At 46.1% G+C, this 22,501-nt stretch overlaps 1 protein-coding gene across 2 annotated transcripts in view; it reads right to left on the bottom strand.

Annotated features, from left to right (window-relative positions):
- SRPX (sushi repeat containing protein X-linked) overlaps positions 1-22,501 on the bottom strand; it is a 464,109-nt gene that overhangs the window by 185,490 nt on the left and 256,118 nt on the right. For both annotated transcript variants that reach the window (XM_078658263.1, XM_078658262.1), the window contains one exon: positions 21,143-21,319. In XM_078658263.1, coding sequence (XP_078514389.1) covers positions 21,143-21,319 — 177 coding nt within the window. The remainder of the gene's footprint in view (positions 1-21,142; positions 21,320-22,501) is intronic.

Raw genomic sequence — 22,501 nt, forward strand, 5'->3', positions numbered from 1 at the left:
AATCGAGCATTGAATTGTTCGAAGTTGGTTCTCTTAGGGATCTTCTCTGCCTGCAAACAGGGAAGAATAGGAATATTCTCTCTCCCTTTGCAGAGAGTGAAGGGTAGGTAACGCAAACCTTTAACACGTCGTACCTATTTCATTCCTCATTGATTGATTGTTTGTCCAAACATTGACTGTTTGGAATTGGTTCTTTCTGGAGGTATTCTCTGTTTGCAAATAGCGTAGAATAGAATATTCTGTCCAGTCTTTGCAAATAGTGAAAAGATAGGTAGTGCAGGCTTTTGCCCCCATTGTAATCCGTCATGCCTATCTTCTCCCCATTGGCTCATAGTTGGGTCAACCCGGACCGCTTATTAGAGATGAACCATCCAGCTCCACTGGAGGGCCCCCCTAATAAGGACATGTTTACTAAGCAAGGACTAGTCGCTATAGCTTATAGTAAGTTATGGCACAAATATACAAAAAGGGATCCTAAAAACCAGTGGCCACTGATAGGTTCTTTTGATGAAAATAAAATAAAAACACTAGAAGCAGCTGTAAAAATAAATAAGGTAACGCCCACTATGCTCGTTAGTATTGGCATGTGGCGCAAAGAAGCAGACCATCGCAGGAAAAGAGAGGAAGTAAAAACAGTGAAAGAATTACGAAAAGAAGCCCATCTAGCCGCAAAAGAACTAGACGAAGAAATAAGAAGAAGAGAGAAAGTTGAACAAACGCAAGAATCAGGACTGACAGGTCAATGCCCTGTCAGGACCACCGCTGCGCTCTACCCGGAGATTCCCTCCAAACAGCGAGCAAATGACGAGTTACTGCTCGGTCCTCCAATTATCTACATGCCTCCTCCTTATGCTCCCAGCCAACCTCTAACACAACACTCACCAGTTCAAAATGCAGGTGTGAGTAACCCTAGCGCTAGTGCCCCGGCTCTTACGGTCTTCGCACCAACCGCGTTGGTAACAACAGCAGATGAGCATGAGATCAGCAGGCATCTAACAGCCAGACCAAACAGGTTGAGCAAAGATGAGCGGGATGGAATCGACCAAATAGCAAAAACCCTGGTAGAACGAAAAGAAAGCGAAGAATATACGATGAATATGCACAACTCGCATGCCGGTAGTCACAGACGGCATTTTATTTTACGGTTCAGCTACCACACCCTGAACGCGTATGAGGATAGGTACCAGACCAAGGGTCCTGCTAAAGTGACGGCTCTATATAGAAGGGTTGATGTCGGAGATGGGGCTGAAAGCGATGTGACGGACCTCTTCATGCAAACGCTTGAGGTCTTCCGCCACCTCACGGAACAGAAACCAGAGGTCAAGATCACAGTCCCTGAGACGATTGAGCCCTCATTAGAAGCAGCCAACACCATGATGCCTATCAGAGAAGCCGCCCCCTATTGGGTTCCCCCAAGAGGTCAGGGAACAAACGATGATATCAACCATGCAGATGCCAAAAGGAGGGTTGTGTACAACTGGGTTTACCAACCATGGGATCGGCAAGATATTTTAACTTTTAGACAAACCCTGCCCGATTTAAGAAAGAACCCTACAGCATTCTATACCGAATTAGGCACAGCCTTGGGCTCAACCATAATGACTCTAACGGACATGGATTTGTTTTTCGGGTTGTGTCTGCCGGCTGATGTGTGGAAGCAAATCCGGAGAGCCGACCACACAGATCTGTTCGGACACACCTGGACAAAACTCGATGAACTAGATAGGCAGCGAGAGCCCGGAAAGAAACCTGTAAAAGACATATTGGAACTCCCCGACAAAATAGTGCAGAAGCTAAAAACGTTGATCCCAGAAAAGAAGGTAGACTGGTCGATAGTCACGGCCTGCCGCCAGAAACCTCAGGAGGACGTATCAGAATACTTCTCACGATTTGAAACAGTGTTCTCCGACTACAGTGGCCAAGACATGACCACCGCAACCGGACAACACCTATTCGTGCAGAACTACGTAAAGGGGCTATCGCAAGAGGTCTCCCAAAAGTTACAGACTAGCGAAAGTAGTTGGGGAGCCTCTAAACCTGCAGCTATCCTTCAGATGGCTCAGTATTACGAACACCAAAAGAACGAGAACGAAAGGGCAACTGAGAAAAAGAAAAAGGACCTAAAGGAACGAGTAATGATTGCACAACTACAGGGAGTGACCACAGGGAGGGAACGGTATAGGGGAAACTACCAGTCAAATGCCCCTAGGAATTCGACCCCTAGAGACCGCAACCCCACCCCTGGCGCTCCACGAACCGACCTTGATGAGAACCAATGTGCATTTTGTAAAGAATTTGGACATTGGAAGTCTCAATGCCTAGCCCTTCGGGAACTGATTAAAAATAAAGAGACAAGGGACATGGCAAATGGCCCCAAAACTGGGGGGCAGGGACGAGGACAGACCCACGACACCGCCAATGACCGATCTGGTAGACCAAACACGTTTGACCGCCCCCGACAGAATCAGTGCCAACAGTCCGATGGCTACAATGATCACGACTCTGCATAGGACTGCCAGGGGCAAGGGAGGGATCCAGTCGAGCTCTGTGTTGACCAGCAAGGTCCTTATGTCACTGCTAAGGTCCTGGGTACAAAGTCTCCATTTTTGGTAGACACTGGAGCGACACGTAGTGTGTTATCAAAACGACTGATTCCAAGGGCACCCTTGTCTGGCTCACACATTACCTCGATAGGTTTCGATGGGACGCCCTCCACTAATCCCCTGTCTGTACCTATTGTACCTATCTCCTTTGACCTAGGAAACAATCCCACTGACACAACGTTTCTGCTCTCCTCCAACTCCCCTGACGCTATTATGGGTATTGATTTACTGAAACATTTCCGAGCTACTATTAGGTGTTCCCCGGAAGGAGTCCGAGTTATCCTGTACGACAACCCGAACATGTCCGGACCCTACCCCGCACGACATATGTACACTTTAACAGATGCTGACCTATCCTTGCTCGATTCGCTACCCCTGCACCTATGGGCCAGAAACGACTCGGATGTAGGCCGAATGATGATCGATCCTGTACACATAACTATCCGACCAGATGCAATACTCCCGAAACTCCCACAGTACCGGATATCGCCCGAAGGCGAGAAGGCATTGGTAGCGATTATTCAGTCCTTGGTAAATGCAGGAGTGGTAGAGGAAGTGGTTAGTAATGTCTGAAATAGTCCTATCCTACCCATTGTTAAGAAGCAAGGTGAGGGGGATGAGAAAGCGTACCGCTTCATCATCGACCTGCGAGAAGTCAACAAAGTGGTGGTGCCACAGTACCCCGTAGTCTCAGACATCGCCACCATTCTGACCCTCATCCCGTCCACTGCCACCACCTTCACCGTTATAGATCTTAGAAATGCATTTTTCTCTATCCCCATCCATCCAGACAGCCGTTATCTCTTCGGTTTCACTTTAAAAAACCGTTCATACCGATTTTGTATAGCTCCCCAGGGCTACACTGAAAGTCCCAGCATTTACAGCCAGGCCCTAAAAAGGCAGCTGGACGCCGTCCAGCTACCAGATGGAGTGGTATTGATCCAATATGTCGATGATATCCTTTTGGCGGCCGACACCACTCCACTTGCAATCACAGCCACTGTCCAACTCTTGCACTTTCTCGCGGAGAATGGCCACAAAGTCTCCAAAAAGAAACTGCAGTTTTGTCAGTCCCAAGTAACATACCTAGGTCATCTCCTGTCCAAAGAAGGGAGAAAACTTACACCCGACCGAATCCAAACCATCCTAGACACCCCTATTCCAAAAACACAGAAGCAAGTCCGTTCATTAGTAGGCCTTACTTCTTTCTGCCGACAATGGCTACCAAATTTCAGTCTCATTATAAAACCCCTACTTTCCCTGTTGGCCAAAGATGTTCCGTTCCCACTCCCGTGGACCCCCGAATGCCAAGCATCCTTTAAGGAGTTGCGAGATGCCCTTTGCTCGGCACCCGTTCTAGGAACACCAGATTACTCCAAGCCCTTCTCCCTCTACACTCACGAAAGGGAGGGATGCGCATTGTCTGTTCTGACTCAGCCCATCGGCGCCAAACAGCGCCCTTGTGCCTACTTCTCTGCCACTCTTGATCCAGTCGCCAGAGCTCTACCAGCCTGCCTTCGAGCAGTAGCCGCTGCTGCTGTCTCTATCCGACAGAGTGAGGGAATTGTACTTTCAAACTCTCTCACAGTATTAGTACCCCATGCAGTTGACACGCTTTTGAACCAGACAAAGACTCAACACCTGACTAGTGCACGACTGACAGGATACGAATTGACTTTGCTTGCGCCCCACATCACTCTGAAGAGATGCACGACATTAAATCCTGCTACACTGTTACCCTTGCCCGAAAATGACCCCGATGTGCCCCCTATACACGACTGCGTGACTCTCACAGACGAGCAGACTAGGAGTAGAATCGACCTCCGAGACGTTGCTTTCACAGATCCTGACGGAGAACTATGGGTAGATGGCTCTTGCATCAAAATCCCAGACGGCACCACTTCTGCTGCCTATGCGGTAACGACTGCTCGAACGGTAGTTGAAACTGCTTGCATCACACAACGATCCGCACAGGCAGCAGAACTAATTGCCCTCACACGAGCATGTATCATAGCAGCAGGAACCACGGCGAACATTTACACGGACAGCCAGTACGCCTTCGGGGTAGTTCATCATTTTGGGATCCTGTGGAGGGAAAGGGGATTCCTGACGTCCCATGGTACACCCATCCTTCACGGAGATTTAGTCTCCGCCCTGATTGAAGCAGTCCTTCTCCCCACACGATTAGCAGTGATCAAATGTCAGGCACACAAGAAGGTGACAGATTTAGTTGGACAGGGAAACGCACTAGCCGACATCACTGCCCGAACCACAGCTGAGAATAGGGCCACGACACGCATGTATGTGACCAGGTCACAAGCAGAAAAATGGACCAACACTAGGAAAACGATCAGGGATATCCAATCGACCAGCACACCACACGAACTGACTGAGTGGGCACGGGTGGGTCTAAGGGACGATGAAGGCTGCTGGCGGACAAAGGACACAAACAAATGGTTGCTGCCTGATGCATACTTGATCCCCATACTGACAATGGCACATTCCCCTGCACACATAGGTTCTGCCCCATGATCGAACTCATTTCCAAAGTCTGGCACAACGGCAAGATCCCCGACTCAGCCAAACGCCTAGTCCAACAGTGCCTTATCTGCTTACAACACAACCCCGGGAAAGGAACTGTGGTACCCCGGGGAGGGTTTGGGATCCCCGACCACCCCTTTGAGGTCCTCCAGATGGATTACATCCAATTAGAGAGGTGCCAAGGCTTGAAGTACGTATTAGTCATTGTATGTGCCTTCAGCAAATGGGTGGAAGCCTATCCGACCCGTGATAACACTGCCATGACTACTGCTAAAGTACTACTGAAGGAGTTTTTTCCTCGCTACGGCCTTTGTCGAATTTTATGGAGCGACAATGGCCCCCACTTCATAGCTGAAGTTATCCAACTTATCCTGAAGGGGTTGGGGGTCAAACAAAGGTTCCATGCGGTCTTCCACCCCCAATCCGCTGGCCTGGTTGAACGACACAACGCTACACTGAAACTGAAACTGTCAAAAATAGTGGCCACCACAGGGCTTAAGTGGCCAGATGCCCTTCCACTGGCATTACTATCGATGCGCTCCACCCCCACTAAGCACCACTTGACCCCCTACGAAGTTGTGTTTGGGTGGCCTATGAACCTCTGGACTGCCCCCAAACCAACCTCCATTCATGACGTCCCCGACGTCCTGCTGTCAGATTATTTGTACAAGTTAACTAAGACATTGTCTGTCATTCATCAACAGGTGCAGCAGGCCATTCCCGATACTTCCAAGGGTCCCGGTCACAATATCCAACCGGGGGATTATATCCTGATCCGGAACTTTCAACGAGCGAAGAGTCTGGAACCCCGGTGGACGGGCCCCTGGCAAGTACTGATCACCACTCGGACGGCTCTTCGAGTGGAGGGGAAAAAGAATTGGCTGCATGCGCACCACTGCAAGAAGATTTCCTCGACCCTGGCCACGACAGACAACGTCAGCACCCAGGAAGAGCTCCTGAACAAAGACCGACCATCATTGAACTGCTATCCTGATACCGAGGCACTTGAACTTTCAAAACACTCTGATCCCACTGTGCCATCTCGAGAAGGGTATTTCCTGCGTCGAAAGGAGGGAGCTTCGGCTAAGTAGGCCACTGACTAAGTTAAAAATCTCAGAACGGTGACCCAAAGCAACCAAGGGTTACCTGGAGAGAAGATAAACTAAGTCTGTGGTTCTGCCCACTACCGAGCACCTTGAAGATGAAGATGATGGAAGCGCCAGATAAGAAGATGATGGAAGCGCCAGATAAGAAGACGTCGAAAGCAACAGGAAATACCCACTATAGGAATCCAAAAACTGACAATTTGCACAAATCAAAGACAATCGCCTTCTTCATTATCTCCCTATTCTGCCTCCTCCTCATGACTTCCTTCTGGATCCTGGAGGAAAGCACACCCGCTCACCAAATGTTGCCAACCACCGTGAAAGAGCACCACCTGATCACCCTTTCACCTCAGCTTCGAGAAAGGCGTAGGGAATTCTGGAACAATTTCTTTGTACAACTGTTGCACCAGCACAACCTTGCTGCAAACGCCACAAACTGCTGGATCTGTGGGTTGCTCCCACATGCTACCGGACACTCCATCCCCTTTATTCCTTCACCGTTCTCAGTTCACGGCTCTTGCCTCGCCTGGTTGATCCTCATGCAAGAAAGCCACAAGGACAACGCCGCTTCTGGTCAGACAGTGTCGCACTTCTACTATGGGTTCTGGCTGAACAACACAGGAAAGCCCTTTTGTCCCACAATTTCAGGTTCAACCTTCCTTACGAACATCCCTGCCAAAGAAAGGGTTGAAATGCAGGTGCTCCACAATCCAGCCAGATCCACCTTCTCCCACCTGCGGAAACAAACGGCTGCCACCCTGACTGCGGCCCTGTCTGTCATCAATGTCACAGGACTCGTATGCCTCAAAGGACAAGGAACGCAGCTGGTGGGTCACAGTTCCTGCCGCATCACCAAAACATTGGCCTCAGCTGACCCCCCCTCCTTTGTTGCTTCTCCGAATATGTACTTTGTTTGTGGCACCAAAGCTTACACGTGGCTCCCAAAAGGCTGGAAGGGTACGTGCTACATCGCCTTCATTCTTCCTCCCACGTATGTGGCCCCAGCCAACCACCACCGGCAAAAGCGCGCTGGAGATGTTGAATAAGCCGACTCCACCGGAGCACAGTTCCTGGATGCAGCAAAGGGACTTGTTCCTCTGTGGGGACCAATGGCCAATAGCCGTGCAATCCGACACCTAACTCAGGCATTAGAAACAACAATTAATATCACCGCTGGCATCCTCGCCAACAACACGGCTGAACTTCAGGCAGTCCGCCTGGTGGCTCTTCAAAACCGTCTTGTTCTAGATGTGGTTCTGGCCGACCGTGGAGGTGCATGCCGTATCATCGGCTCCAGCTGTTGCACCTACGTGCCAGATAACTCACCTTCAGTCTACAAAGCAATCGAACACCTCCACAGACTGTCCTCGGAGGTTCACCAGGAACAGGAAGGATGGTCGCTTGGAGGCTGGTTCTGGGACACTTTAAAGAACTGGGGATGGAGACTGTTCACGTTTATATTGATACCAATCATGATACTATGTGGGTGTTGTTTAGGTATTCAATGTTTACCATCTTTATGTGCACTCATTTTCAACTGTATGTGCCCAAAGACTTTGAACTTTAAACCTGAGCACATGAGTCCCCTGTACGAGGTAGAGGTGCGTGGTCTCATGGGGATCGATCCGAACTGACAAGCTGGCGAGACATGTTAAAGGGAGGACTGTGGAATTTTAGTTCGTGTATTGAACATCATCTACGCCATCTTGCAGACCCACGTACGAGCATACACAACAGCCATTTTAGGTACCATGGTCTCCCTGTTCACGATCACCCGTCAGCACACTTCCCTGACCATGCAAGCCTTCCCCGCGCACCCTGGCTGCCCCCGCACTCGCATGCGCGAGTCATGAGCCCACCCCTCCCGCATGACTCTGTCCCTAAGAATCGCACCCCGCGCCTGACCAACACCTCCTTTCCGTCCATGAATACCCCTCCTTTGATGACCTCTTCCTCTGAGCCTGAACGTCAGCACTGACTGCTGGTCATCCTTTAGCCCGAGGACACAGTTTATTGCCCATTACTGTATGCACTCGCCTCTCCTGAAAGAGGCCACTATTGATCATGACACCCCCACCCCCGGAGATTCGATCAGGCGCACACATTCCAAAGAAATCGGCAGAACACTCAGCTGCGTGATAGCCCCTCCCAATCATATGAGGGGAAAGGGTCTCTACTGTTGTCATGTGTTGGAATGGGCTGGAACTGGGGGGTGTCGAGGATATCGTTCTGATGTCATTCTCATGCTTCATAAATGCCGTTATTGTAATAAAGAGCGTCCACATGTCTTGAACCAGTGTATAAAAGACCAGGTCTCAGAGAGGTAGAGAGAGCACCTCGAGACGATACCTTGTTGTCCGATCTGACGTGTTCTACTCCGTCGGAATAAAACTTGTTTCCTGTCTTCCAGTCTCCAGCGCCTGCCTCTTTATTGAATAACTTCGTATGGTATTAGAGGCGTTTTACGCCGGGCAAATTTAACTTAGGAAACAACTACTGAAATCGCCTGACCATTGTAAATTAATTGATCTTTATCACTAGAAGAACCAAACCTGCATCATATGGTCCATAAACCCACACACATCGCTGGACACATCCAAGATGTCAATTTTGTTAATACAGCAAAACCAAAGGGGATGATGGACGGAGTGTTGAACATTGCAAGCACTCACCCTCAGTCAACTGATCTGTGTTTAATCCATCATCATTCTTTAGCTCACTCCGCCACCCCAGTTCAGACATGGCCATATCCAAATCAGTCTGACCCTGTGCCTCATGGGAACAGTCCAGCCCGAACTGCCAAGCCATGTGTTCCCTGGACTGGAAACAAGCATCCTGGGACCAGTTTTTGGCTAATCAGCCGTCATCAGCCAGGCTAGCTTGAACCCAGTGGCAAAGTGAACAAGGGACCCACGTCTGGGCATACCCTGCCAAGGTAGGGCGAAAAAAGCAAAACCAAAGGGGATGATGGACGGAGTGTTGAACATTGCAAGCACTCACCCCCAGTCAACTGATCTGGGTTTAATCCATCATCATTCTTTAGCTCACTCCGCCACCCCAGTTCAGACATGGCCATATTCAAATCAGTCTGACCCTGTGCCTCATGGGAACAGTCCAGCCCGAACTGCCAAACCTTGTCTTCCCTGGACCGGAAACAAGCATCCTGGGGCCTGTTTCAGGTTCACAGTCCTCATCAGCCAGGCTATCTTGAATCCCGTGGCAAAGTGAGCAAGGGACCCACGTCTGGGCATACCCTGCAAACTTAGGGCGAACAAAGCAAAACCAAAGGGGATGATGGCCGGAGTGTTGAACATTGCAAGCACTCACCCTCAGTCAACTGATCTGGGTTTTAACCATCATCATTCTTTAGATCACTCCGCCACCCCAGTTCAGACATGGCCATATGCAAATCAGTCTGACCCTGTGCCTCATGGGAACAATCCAGCCCGAACTGCCAAGCCATGTCTTCCCTGGACTGGAAACCAGCATCCTGGGACCAGTTTCTGGCTAATCAGCCGTCATCAGCCAGGCTAGCTTGAACCCAGTGGCAAAGTGAACAAGGGACCCACGTCTGGGCATACCCTGCCAAGGTAGGGCGAACAAAGCAAAACCAAAGGGGATGATGGACGGAGTGTTGAACATTGCAAGCACTCACCCCCAGTCAACTGATCTGGGTTTAATCCATCATCATTCTTTATCTAACTACGCCACCCCAGTTCAGACATGGCCATATGCAAATCAGTCTGACCCTGTGCCTCATGAGAACAGTCCAGCCCGAACTGTCAAACCATGTCTTCCCTGGACCGGAAACAAGCATCCTGGGACCGGTTTCGGGCTCACAGCCCTCATTAGCCAGGCTATCGTGAATCCAGTGGCAAAGTGAGCAAGGGACCCACGCCTGGACATACCCTGCCAATTTAGGGGATGATGGACGGAGTGTTGAACATTGAAAGCACTCACCCCCAGTCAACTGATCTGGGTTCTATCCATCATCATTCTTTAGCTCACTCCGCCACCCCAGTTCAGACATGGCCATATGCAAATCAGTCTGACCCTGTGCCTCATGGGAACAGTCCGGCCCGAACTACCAAACCATGTCTTCCCTGGACTAGAAACAAGCATCCTGGGACCGGTTTCGGGCTAACAGCCCTCATCAGCCAGGCTATCTTGAATCCAGAGGCAAAGTGATCAAGAGACCCATGTCGGGCATATCCTACCAACTTAGGGCGAACAAAGCAAAACCAAAGGGGATGATGGACAGAGTGTTGAACATTGCAAGCACTCACCCCCAGTCAACTGATCTGGGTTTAATCCATCATCATTCTTTAGCTCACTCCGCCACCCCAGTTCAGACATGGCCATATTCAAATCAGTCTGACCCTGTGCCTCATGGGAACAGTCCAGCCCGAACTGCCAAACCTTGTCTTCCCTGGACCGGAAACAAGCATCCTGGGGCCTGTTTCAGGTTCACAGCCCTCATCAGCCAGGCTATCTTGAATCCAGTGGCAAAGTGAGCAAGGGACCCACGTCTGGGCATACCCTGCCAACTTAGGGCGAACAAAGCAAAACCAAAGGGGATGATGGACGGAGTGTTGAACATTGCAAGCACTCACCCTCAGTCAACTGATCTGGGTTTAATCCATCATCATTCTTTAGATCACTCCGCCACCCCAGTTCAGACATGGTCATATGCAAATCAGTCTGACCCTGTGTCTCATGGAAACAGTCCAGCCCGAACTGCCAAGCCATGTCTTACCTGGACTGGAAACAAGCATCCTGGGACCAGTTTCTGGCTAATCAGCCGTCATCAGCCAGGCTAGCTTGAACCCAGTGGCAAAGTGAACAAGGGACCCACGTCTGGGCATACCCTGCCAAGGTAGGGCGAACAAAGCAAAACCAAAGGGGATGATGGACGGAGTGTTGAACATTGCAAGCACTCACCCCCAGTCAACTGATCTGGGTTTAATCCATCATCATTCCTTATCTCACTCCGCCACCCCAGTTCAGACATGGCCATATGCAAATCAGTCTGACCCTGTGCCTCATGAGAACAGTCCAGCCGAACTGCCAAACCATGTCTTCCCTGGACCGGAAACAAGCATCCTGGGACCGGTTTCGGGCTCACAGCCCTCATTAGCCAGGCTATCGTGAATCCAGTGGCAAAGTGAGCAAGGGACCCACATCTGGACATACCCTGCCAACTTAGGGGATGATGGACGGAGTGTTGAACATTGCAAGCACTCACCCCCAGTCAACTGATCTGGGTTCTATCCATCATCATTCTTTAGCTCACTCCGCCACCCCAGTTCAGACATGGCCATATGCAAATCAGTCTGACCCTGTGCCTCATGGGAACAGTCCGACCCGAACTACCAATCCATGTCTTCCCTGGACTAGAAACAAGCATCCTGGGACCGGTTTCGGGCTAACAGCCCTCATCAGCCAGGCTATCTTGAATCCAGAGGCAAAGTGAGCAAGAGACCCATGTCGGGCATATCCTACCAACTTAGGGCGAACAAAGCAAAACCAAAGGGGATGATGGACGGAGTGTTGAACATTGCAAGCACTCACCCCCAGTCAACTGATCTGTGTTTAATCCATCATCATTCTTTAGCTCACTCCGCCACCCCTGTTCAGACGTGGCCAGATGCAAATCAGTCTGACCCTGTGCCTCATGGGAATAGTCCAGCACGAACTGCCAAACCATATATTTCCTGGACCAGAAACAAACATCCTGGGACCGGTTTGAGGGCTCACAGCCCTCATCAGCCAGGCTATCTTGAATCAAGTGGCAAAGTGAGCAAGGGACCCATGTTGGGGCATACCCTGCCAACTTAGGGTGAACAAAGCCAAACCAAAGGGGATGATGGACGGAGTGTTGAACATTGCAAGCACTCACCCCCAGTCAACTGATCTGCATTAGTCACTCCAATTGGGACGGGTATTCCCAGACGTGAGTCCTGTACTCTCTATGCCACTGGAATCAAGCTATCCTTGCTGATGAGGGCTGAAAGCCCGAAACCGGTCCTAGGATGCTTGTTTCCAGTTCAGGGAGGACCTGGCCTGGCAGTTCGGGCTGGACTGTTCCCATTGGGCGCAGGGTCAAGACAGATTTGCATATGGCTGGGTCCAAACTGGAATGGCATGGAGAGCAAAAAAAAGATGGATTTAGGCCCAGATCTCTGTACTTGGTGAATGTATGACATTGTTCTGCATTCTGTCCATCAATTGTTCTTTTTGATTTTGTTAATACAGCACTAATTGCCTTTCAAATGGTGACTCCGGTCACTTGGTCAGACCACCATTTGCTTGCCTTCCAACATAAAACAACCCTAATTGACGCACCTAAAACCACCTAATGTGCATCTGCCTATCGGCTGTGGAAATAACTCAATTTGGAGCACTAAGAAACACAACGAACATCCAGTAGAGATCTAGAAACAATCAATTCTGTTAAAATACTATGAGTGGCTACAGGAAACTTTTGATATCCTGATACCACTAAAAACCACACAACAGAACAAAAGAAAACAAGCACCTTTGAGAAATAAAGAGATAAAAGATAAAACAACAAATTAGAAAACTGCAACATGCCTGGCTCAAAACAAATTCCAACCAAGACAAACTTCACCTACAGAAAATTAACAGATTGTACAAGTCAGCTATCAAAAACGCAAAGAAAAAATACAATTCAGACAGATTTCAAAATGATAAATGTGCAAATACAGAAAACTATAAAATTCTCAATGAATTTGACAAACCAAATTGCCTAGAAGGAGCTCATCCCGTTAATCAAGAGTTCATAGACAAAGTGACAAATACTTACACGGACAAAGCAGACCCGTTAAAACAGAGACGAAGCATCAGAACTAACCCTTTCACAGAGCTACAATCCAAGTATACTCTTACCCAGCCTCTCCATATCTTCCAACACATCTCACAAGATAAATGTATGGACCTGTTCAAAGCAAGCAGGCCTGCCGGCAGCCCTTTTAACCCTGGTCCACCGCAAACCTTCAAGACGATTCTTCTTACAACCCCTGCTGCCACTCCAGTAAGGAGAATCATCAACAACTCCTTAAATACTGGAATATTCCTAGAACTCAAAAAGTCATACATGCACCTATTACTGCAGAAAATAGACTTGGACCATCTGAACCCTGCCAACTACAGACCTATTTCAAATGGACCTTTCCTGGGCAAACTGATAGAAAGAGCAGCTTTCATCCAGATGTCACAATTCATTGATGAGAATGCCACACTTTCAGACTTCTAAACGGGATTCCATCCAGGCATAGGACCTGAATCTGCCTTCTTTGACATCTGGGATGACCTGAAGAACACAGTTGACTTCAATGGGGTTGCTGCGCTACTTCTCTTGGACCTCTCGGCTGCCGTTGACATGGTTGACCTGACACTCTGCTACAAAGACTCAAAGAAGCCGGCATAGAGGAGACTTCTCTTTAAAGGATTGCATCCTATCTTCGCAACAGAACTAATGTTATCCAAAACCCCCTTTCTCGTCCAAACCGTACTTCACAAAAGGAGAGGTCCCTCAAGGCTCTATCTCGCCCATGCTTTTCAACATCTACATGAAGTCATAACAAGCACTGACCGATCAGCTTCACCTTACGTACCATAATTATGTATATGGTATGCAAATAGTCCTCCACCGCAATGCCCCAAATACATTAGAATCTCACCACTTTTCATTTTTCTAAGAGCCGTGGAACAATGGATATGGAGCCATCTCACATTGAATGCTGCCAAAACAGAAATATTCATGTGTGGCGATTGGAAACATTATGATCCGCTTGCCGTGTGGCCTGATGATCTGGGACACTGCCTAAAATATCGAAGGAGGTAGGAAACCTCGGAATGACCATGGGCTACAAGCTATCGATGAATGCCCAAGTGGACAAACTAGCAAGATCAGCTTTGTTACTATAAAAACTCTGTGACAAATATTCCACCATTTGGGATTTCCACACAAGGTCCAGGCTACTAGCTCTCTTGTTTTTTCCAAACTCGATAACGCCAATAGCTTCTACCACGGATCACCTTTAATGACCATGAAAAGACTACAACGGATTCAGAACTGGGCTGCCAGACAACTGTTGTGTAGTTCCTACAAATCTATATAGGATCTGACCGTATAGACAACATAAACTAAGGGATTGGTGTCATCTGATTCCAGACACCCCCAAAGGATATGTTAGTCTGTAGACCAGCTAGTTCACAGTGCCAATCCAAGCCCCACAACCTTACCAAGGAGCGAAAAGTTTCTGGCAACTATCGAACATGCCAACCCTGACCCCTCGGGGATCGTGGAAACAGTACAGTACTTTTCGCTCAGTCACTCAAGCTCTCTTGCTCTCAGAGAGATATACAGAATAAACGATGGGTACGTGTTCAGTAAGCATTTATTGAACCAACGTCATTCTAGTATATAATACGTGTACTGCAACAACCATTAGACAGAAACAGACGTACACGGTTATAAGCACCAACGGAGTAAAGAAAAGGTAGAATTCTCCCATAGTGCTAAAACAGTGAATAGATGCATATATATATATATATATATAGATACATGACAGTAATAATATGTACTCCTACGATGTAACACTAACTAGATGTACCTGGGTGTACCTGGCATGTATGTAGGTGTAGAGCCAAGAAATCCCCTAAGAAAGAGCCAACTCTATTAGCTGATGTGAGAGAACAAAGGACACTGTTTTGGTCTCGAGTTGGACACCCCGCAAGGGATGTCAGACCATTGCGTGCTGGAGTGTCTGTGTACAGGGACCTCAACCTCTCATGTCAGCACGGAAGCTTCTTTTCCTCTGATTTTCCCAGCGAAGATGTGGTACCTATATACCCAAAAGGTACCCTCAGCGGTTCTACCTAGGTGTGTTATGGTACTGTGGGCATGTCGGCCAAGGATGACAATAGTGGTGACCCTTATACAGAGTTATTATGCAGAAGATGGTAATCTTTCTGTGATACTGAGAATCTGCATGCAAAATAAATGAGGCTAGTTTTCTGAGAAAACCACACAACATTTATGAGGCACCTAACTAGGTAAAAGGTCAGCACCAGAACCGCTATGCAGAACAATGGAATGACTAAAGTAGGTAAAATGTTCTTCAACTACCTAGGCCTATATCGGAGTACGTTGGGGTTCATAACACTACTCTTACATATAAAACCGCAAGAACATATCTCCCCTGCCTTAAAAGCCCTACATTGGTTACCATTTGCCAGAAGATCCATGTTCAATCTGCTTTGTATCACCCACAAAGCAATACATGAAACTGGACCACTCTTCATCAGGAATAAAATTACCAAACACGTTAAAAAAGGAACCTCCGCTCTAGAGTAGCACCTCGCCTCAAAAATACCAAGATACATGAAAAAAACAATGGGTTGCTTATCATTCTCTGTTAAAGCAGCCAAACTATGGAACTCTTTACCACCACAACATAGGATCCACGGATAAACACCTTATCTTCAGAAAACTATTCAAGAATTTGCTAATCCCCGCATAACCACCATATGCAAACAGACAGAAATATACAGCAAATCTCTATGTATAGAACGATTTATTTCTACTATAAATATATACCTATATATGTTCAATGCTTTGTATAAACGTGTTGAATACTTATGTTTACAAAAATTATTATATGTAGATATCTATTAGTTCTGCTTAACAAATGTACATATTACTGAAAGTTACATTATTCTATGTTTTTAACAATTATATAAGTGACTGCATAATTAAGTAAATTATTTTAGCATAACTATTTATCTACAATTGCATCACTACTAAGCCTCAAAAATATATCTACATAAATAAAACCAATTTAAAGTACAACACTTCAAAGCCAGAGTTTATTTAATGCATCTTTAATCTACATAACCGACCTTCCTTTATGCATCTATACACCTTCCATGTACTTATGGATCTGTATTACTTTTGGCTCTATATATTGATTACTTTTCTTCTAATTCAGCATATTCAATGCACAACCCTATTTCAAACCCTATACCTCTCTCAAGATATCTTCTACCTCAACTCTCGGACTCATCTCAAACCTAAATAATTAATGTGATATAATAAAGAGCACCTAATTGCCTGTGTACTTTTACAAGTCGACAAAGGCGATCTTTTTTAAACCATTGCACTGTTTCCTCTTTGTAATCTATTTAGGTAAGGGCCGAGTTCAGCAGAAGGGTTACTTCTTCACAAAGGTAACGATATCCGGTCCTTAGTATTACAAGTGCTATTATCTTATATGGCACTTGTAAGACGGCAGGCGGGTTATCCGGCACGTTTGTGACAAAGCTACCCGTTTGCATAATTCTAAATCAGGCCCTAATCTTTGAATTCTATTTATTAACTCTTTAAAATCCATTCGGTAGTCCTAGGCTCCGCTGTGCTCAGTTTCAGTTCCCGTGTAGGAATGTTAAACAAAACACAAACGACGAAAAGTTCGCCTTCTCTGCCACCCTCTGGCCATAGTAAAAATGACAGCACTGCAGGAAAAATATGTTTCGCATTATGTCCAAAACTTGACATGCCAGCTTCAAGTAATAACATCGGCTTAAGAAGCAGGAGGAAATCAAGTTTTGCTACTCAGTCTGGAAAGGGATGAAGCGGAGAGGAGACAAAACATGAGCTCGGGCACGTCAGGACCTCCATCTCACATTGCAGGACAATTAAAGTAGGCTGCCTGTCTGGAAACAAATTCCGTGCAAGGCAGTCAGTTTTGAAAAAAATGATTCATAAAATATACACCTCATATAAAGTATCTGTGTATTATCTTGTTGTATTAAACTATCTATACGCACCACTTGCGTTTCTAAGTACCGTAAATAACAGATATTACTGTCGCCCATATTTACCGTAACCCAAACTACCGACCGGTTGGAAAGGTGAGTCTGTCTTGGATCATAGCAGATGCCAGCGGCGAGTATGAACTCACTGAGAGCGCGTGCAGGAATACATCGAAGAGCTGCAGAGTTTACCTTCGAAGTGTCCTACTGCTGATTAGAAAGAAGACCATATAGAGATCTCAGCATTCCAAGAAGCAAGATTCTAAGGCCCACTAGCCTCCCAGCGCCTGGAAATGACGTTTCTGAGAAAAAGTTGGTGCAAGTTATACAAACGAGACCTTTATCAAGGTCCTCACTAGCCAACCCCATAATGTAATTTGCGGATATCCGAATGCATAGATACACTTCGGTGTTTAGCCTTTGTATTGACCGTTCGTTCACTAGGCAGCTTCTTTGTACTACCTATAACATAGCTACACCTTTGTTCCTTACCAACCATTCACTGCACTTGTGAAATTGTGCACACGAATACATCACATTTGGAGCATGATTTGTAAAGGAGTGCTGCACAACTCTACTGGTAACGTGATTGCTGCACATCTACAATAGGTTTAGTTTATTTTTATGACCTCAACACTCACGTCATCCACCTACAGTGGTGGTTGGGCTGATCATCTTTCCGATCTCTATTCTATGTCCGGCAGAGGTTTGCGATCCTCTGCTCCAGAGCTCGAGGTCACACAAAGACTTTCCCTACTTCCGCATGTGACATTCAGCGTGCTGTGCAGTTTCTCGCACTTGCGAATCCTCACTTTCCACCAGGTAGTAGGTACTGATACAGAGCAGAGGTAAGGATGGTATGGTCTGGGTTCCAGCACCCCGCCACCCCCACTTCATGAACACGCTTTGCTTGCATACGTGTTTTTTCTGTTTTCGCCAATAAATCTCTTATTTTTCAAAGCAGTCCCTATTGTTCTGGTAGTTTCTGCTTGACTGACAACAAATTGTGGGTCATCAGTGGTCCCTCAGCCTATAGGGAAGCTGATTCTTACTGAGAATTCCCAGGAGCCCATGAGTCGAGGTCTCAACCAATAGAACCCTCAGCAGAGGTCCGCTTTGAGGGGACATTTTGTTATGGTTGATTTGTTTTCCTTTTTAGGCGTGGGGGACCTAAAGCCATTACAGCAAAAGTTGTGGATGGAATAACGTCTTGGATGGAAACATCTCTGAAATCTGTGCTTTGTTGCCTCTCAGGAAATCTATATTACCAGGTTTGATTCCACACGAGAAGGGAAAATGGTGGCAATGGGTAATTTCAAAAGCCAGCACCTCAGTTATAGTAGCCCATAAAGTAGAAAAAATCTCACTATAATTCAAGTGTGCTCAATGTCACAATACCGTGCCACCTGCTGTATCACACAATATATGTAGAAAATTTCCGCATATATCAAATACAAATTAAACCAAAGACAGAGCACAGCACAAACAAATAGACAGCTGAATATCCACGATCAGCAAAGTTGTTTAATATAAAAAAGTGTTTAATGTATAATTAGTTCAGCAAGCAATCTTCATCATAGTTGTTCAGTTGTTCTAACAATAGTACAGCTACAGCCGACATGTGTTTCGTCGCTTCTCTTGCGACTTTTTCAAGGCTCCAAAAGTACATATATTCTGGAAGTAGAAGAACGTGTTTGTCCTGAGAATAAAAGTCCATAGGTAGTCCAAATTCTATTTACCAGATCATCAATAATTCATGTAAAAGCTGTATGACGCGGCCGGAACGGAAAAGTATTGTCCCCAAGAACTCGTATTCAAAGTTCCTAAGTAGTTGCAGTATAATACTTTCACAAGCAAGGTCAGATGTGCGGCGACATCTTCCAATCCGTAGTTAGACGTCAAGGTATTAGCGTCAAGTATCCAGAGTGATGTACTGGTACTTCGGGCTGCAAAAGTTTGGAAGTCTCCCGTCTGTTTACCCGCTCTCAGTCCGAGCGGGTAAACGGACGGGAGACTTCCAACCTTTTGCGGCCCGAAATACCAGTACATCACTCTAGATACCTGACGCTAAAACCTTGACGTCTAACTACGTATTGGAAGATGTCGCTGCACATCTGACCTTACTTGTGAAAGTATTATACTGCAACTACTTAGGAACTTTGAATACGAATTCTTGGGGACAATACTTTTACGTTCCGGCCACGTCATACCGCTTTTACATGAATTATTGATGATCTGGTAAATAGAATTTGAACTACCTATGAACTTTTATTCTCAGGACAAACACGTTCTTCTACTTCCAGAATATATGTACTTTTGGAGCCTTGAAAAAGTCGCAAGAGAAGCGACGAAACACGTGTCGGCTGTAGCTGTACTATTGTTAGAACAACTGAACAACTATGATGAAGATTGCTTGTTGAACTAATTATACATTAAACACTTTTTTATATTAAACAACTTTGCTGATCGTGGATATTCAGCTGTCTATTTGTTTGTGCTATCCTCTGTCTTTGTTTTAATTTGATTTCACACGACCAAGAGCCCCAGTGTTACTGATTACAAATCTGGCAGCACGCATTCTCCCTTGAGTTATCTTTTTTAGCTGAAGGTGAGCATCCGTGCTTTGGAAGTCGCATCTCATCCTTTTGCTGCTGAAGAAGGAACTTCCAGGCACATGTTGTCTCAGATTTTTCTTCTTAACACTCTGTCTTTGTGATTTTATTCCTGAGCACTTCAAGAACTGTAATAAGGTTCAAAGAATGCACTATTATTGAATTTGTAGTGATCTGGATTTTTTACTGGAGGTCTGCGCTCTGAACTATTCCACTGGAATACAATGTTAATAACTAGGAACCAAAGAGGTGTTTAACCACCTCTTTTAGGATAATAGTTCTGTAATCTAGACAGAAAAGTTTTACATTTAAACTCTTAACCTTCCACCTCTATAACATGGAGTTTCCTGTTGAACAATAGAGATTTATGTTGAAAGCATAATGTCTTTAATTACTCAGGTTTGAAAAGATGCAATCCTATGGCTTTTTGTTATACTAGGCTGACCTTTCCTTTTCTTGAACTTTGGTCAGGAGAGCCTGCCTTCTCGCTGTTTAAGGCCTGTAGTGCTTCTCTTCATTTGAGCACCACCCGAGTGAAAGGGCAGTGAATAAAAATGCACAGAGTCACCGTGGTTATTTATAAGACTGAACAATCCTGTGCACAATAAATCTTCTGTTAAATATAGTATCCTTTTTTTAATGAACCCTATATGGTAGTTTATGATTTTACTGCAATTGCATTTTACATTTTTAATTTTGATTTATTTTAATAATACTTGTGTGAAGGGCACTGTGGACCGAAAAGCAATTTATGAAATTCACTTCAAATGCTGTTAAGTATAATCAGTTAATACCTGCCCAAAAGGAAGTGGTCATTAAAAGTGCCCATATGGAACATACTGTGGTGTGGAAAACGATAAATAAAGTGGTTAGAGGCAATATCCTAATGTTCCCGATAAGATTTCTAGAAGCTACATTTATTGTAAAGAACACTGGACAGATGTTGATATAGAACTACATAGATATTAGGAAATATAGATTCACACAATAACATCTTTTATGTGGGCACTTAAGCAACATCATAGCAGACACGCCACATGCCACAAAATGGCAGTACCACAGAACGCAAGAAAAGGGAACATATTAAGTATAATGTTATATTTGGCAGGAAAGACAACATTGTCACACCCAACCTTCGGCTGAAACAGAGGATGAGGATGCGGAGCAGCGAAAGTTGTTGTGGGTACGCTTTAGGTCAACCTAGCAGGAAGACAATCACACAGAAATCTAAAGATTGGTATCAGAACTTGTTGTTAAGAGTAGCATCACAACATAGTTGCGCCAGTTTTGTTGATGATGATTTTTTTTAAAGTCGTTAAAACCAAGGCTACCAAGATGATCCAATGTGGATGCTATGTAGGATAGTCATGCCTTAACCATTTACTGCCTATTTCTGCAAATGGAAAATATAATTTGGAGAGTCACATCTTAAATTACTCACCAGTACAGGTCGCTGGCCTCCCACTCCAGGCCTTGTTGTCCCTGCAGGTAACAACCCTGTCACCTTTCAGCTGGTATCCTGGGGAACAGTAGTATTCACAGCGGGAGCCAAAATATGACCCATCGGAACATTTGAATCCCCCGTTCTGTGGCATGGTAAGTGAGTGGCAGCGGATCTCTAAAAATGGAATCAGATATATGAATTAGTGTTATTCTCAAAAAATCATGGGGGATATGTGGAAGAGTCACATTGGGTATGCAGATGCTGTGTCACACTTTAACATTTCACGCCTTGGATTAAGAAGGCTGTGGTTAGTAGGAGTTTTTTGAGAATATGATCCCCCTCTTTCACACTTGTCATGAGTTTCCACAGCTCTTATAGGTTTTAGTTTGTATACGAGGCCATTTTGCTTTCCTTAAAAATTCCCAATAGCCTCCCCTAAACAGCAATGGTAAAGGGGGAGTTGAGTCTGGCTAGTACGTTGACAGAGGCTAGTAAACAAAACCTAAACAGAAAGGGAATTCAAAATAGAATGAAATTCACTCTCATGAGTTTATTTATCAGTTAGAGTGACTCTTTGGCTGTGCGCAGACGAGATTGGGTGCACATCCCCCTCTGAGCACATGGACTTGCCCGTGTGGCGTAGGGGGTTGGAAACAGGTGGGCAACCCGCTGCGTACAGTAATCGCCCCGGAGCAGTGGGTGTTGGGCTGGCTGCAGCAGGGCTTGTGACTAACCCAGCATGGGTTGGCCAACCTCGCTGCACATGATGGCCTTTGGCTGTGCGGAACAGGAGTTGATTGCAAACTGCAACAGGCACACAAGCGCTATAGTGCTTGGTCTTCAGCTATGCACGGCAGGGGTTGGTGCCCGGCCTGGACTGCAGTTAGGCCCTGTACCCCACTTGCTCTGGGGGGGGGGGCAATTCCCCACTGAGCCACTTCTCTGTATAGGAGGTTAATTTGCAGTCTGCCTTTTTTGCATCCATTGTAAAATTCGAGAGTAACATGCAATTTTCCACAAATTGGCGGTTGAATCCATTTCCTTTTGACTTGTGAGTCATCTGCTTTTATTAGCACTTTTTTCTTTTAAGGTACTCTAGTTTTCAACTCCTTTGACTACAAACCACTGGGTCAAATCCTCTGAGAGTGGCCCCTAAGGGGCATGGTGCATTTATTTTACAGGGTGAAACGTTGAAAAAAAATGAATCAGAGGGCTTCTCTAGCCTTTCACAAATGTATCAAACAATTAAACATTTGTTTGACAGAGCCCCCTCCCCCTCTCCCCCTCCCCCCCCCGCAACTTTTCAAACACCAATATCTCAAAAACAACTGAATGGATTTAAACAAAACCAACAAA

The sequence above is a fragment of the Lissotriton helveticus genome, chromosome 8 (genome assembly GCF_964261635.1).
Source record: "Lissotriton helveticus chromosome 8, aLisHel1.1, whole genome shotgun sequence".
NCBI lineage: Eukaryota > Metazoa > Chordata > Amphibia > Caudata > Salamandridae > Lissotriton > Lissotriton helveticus.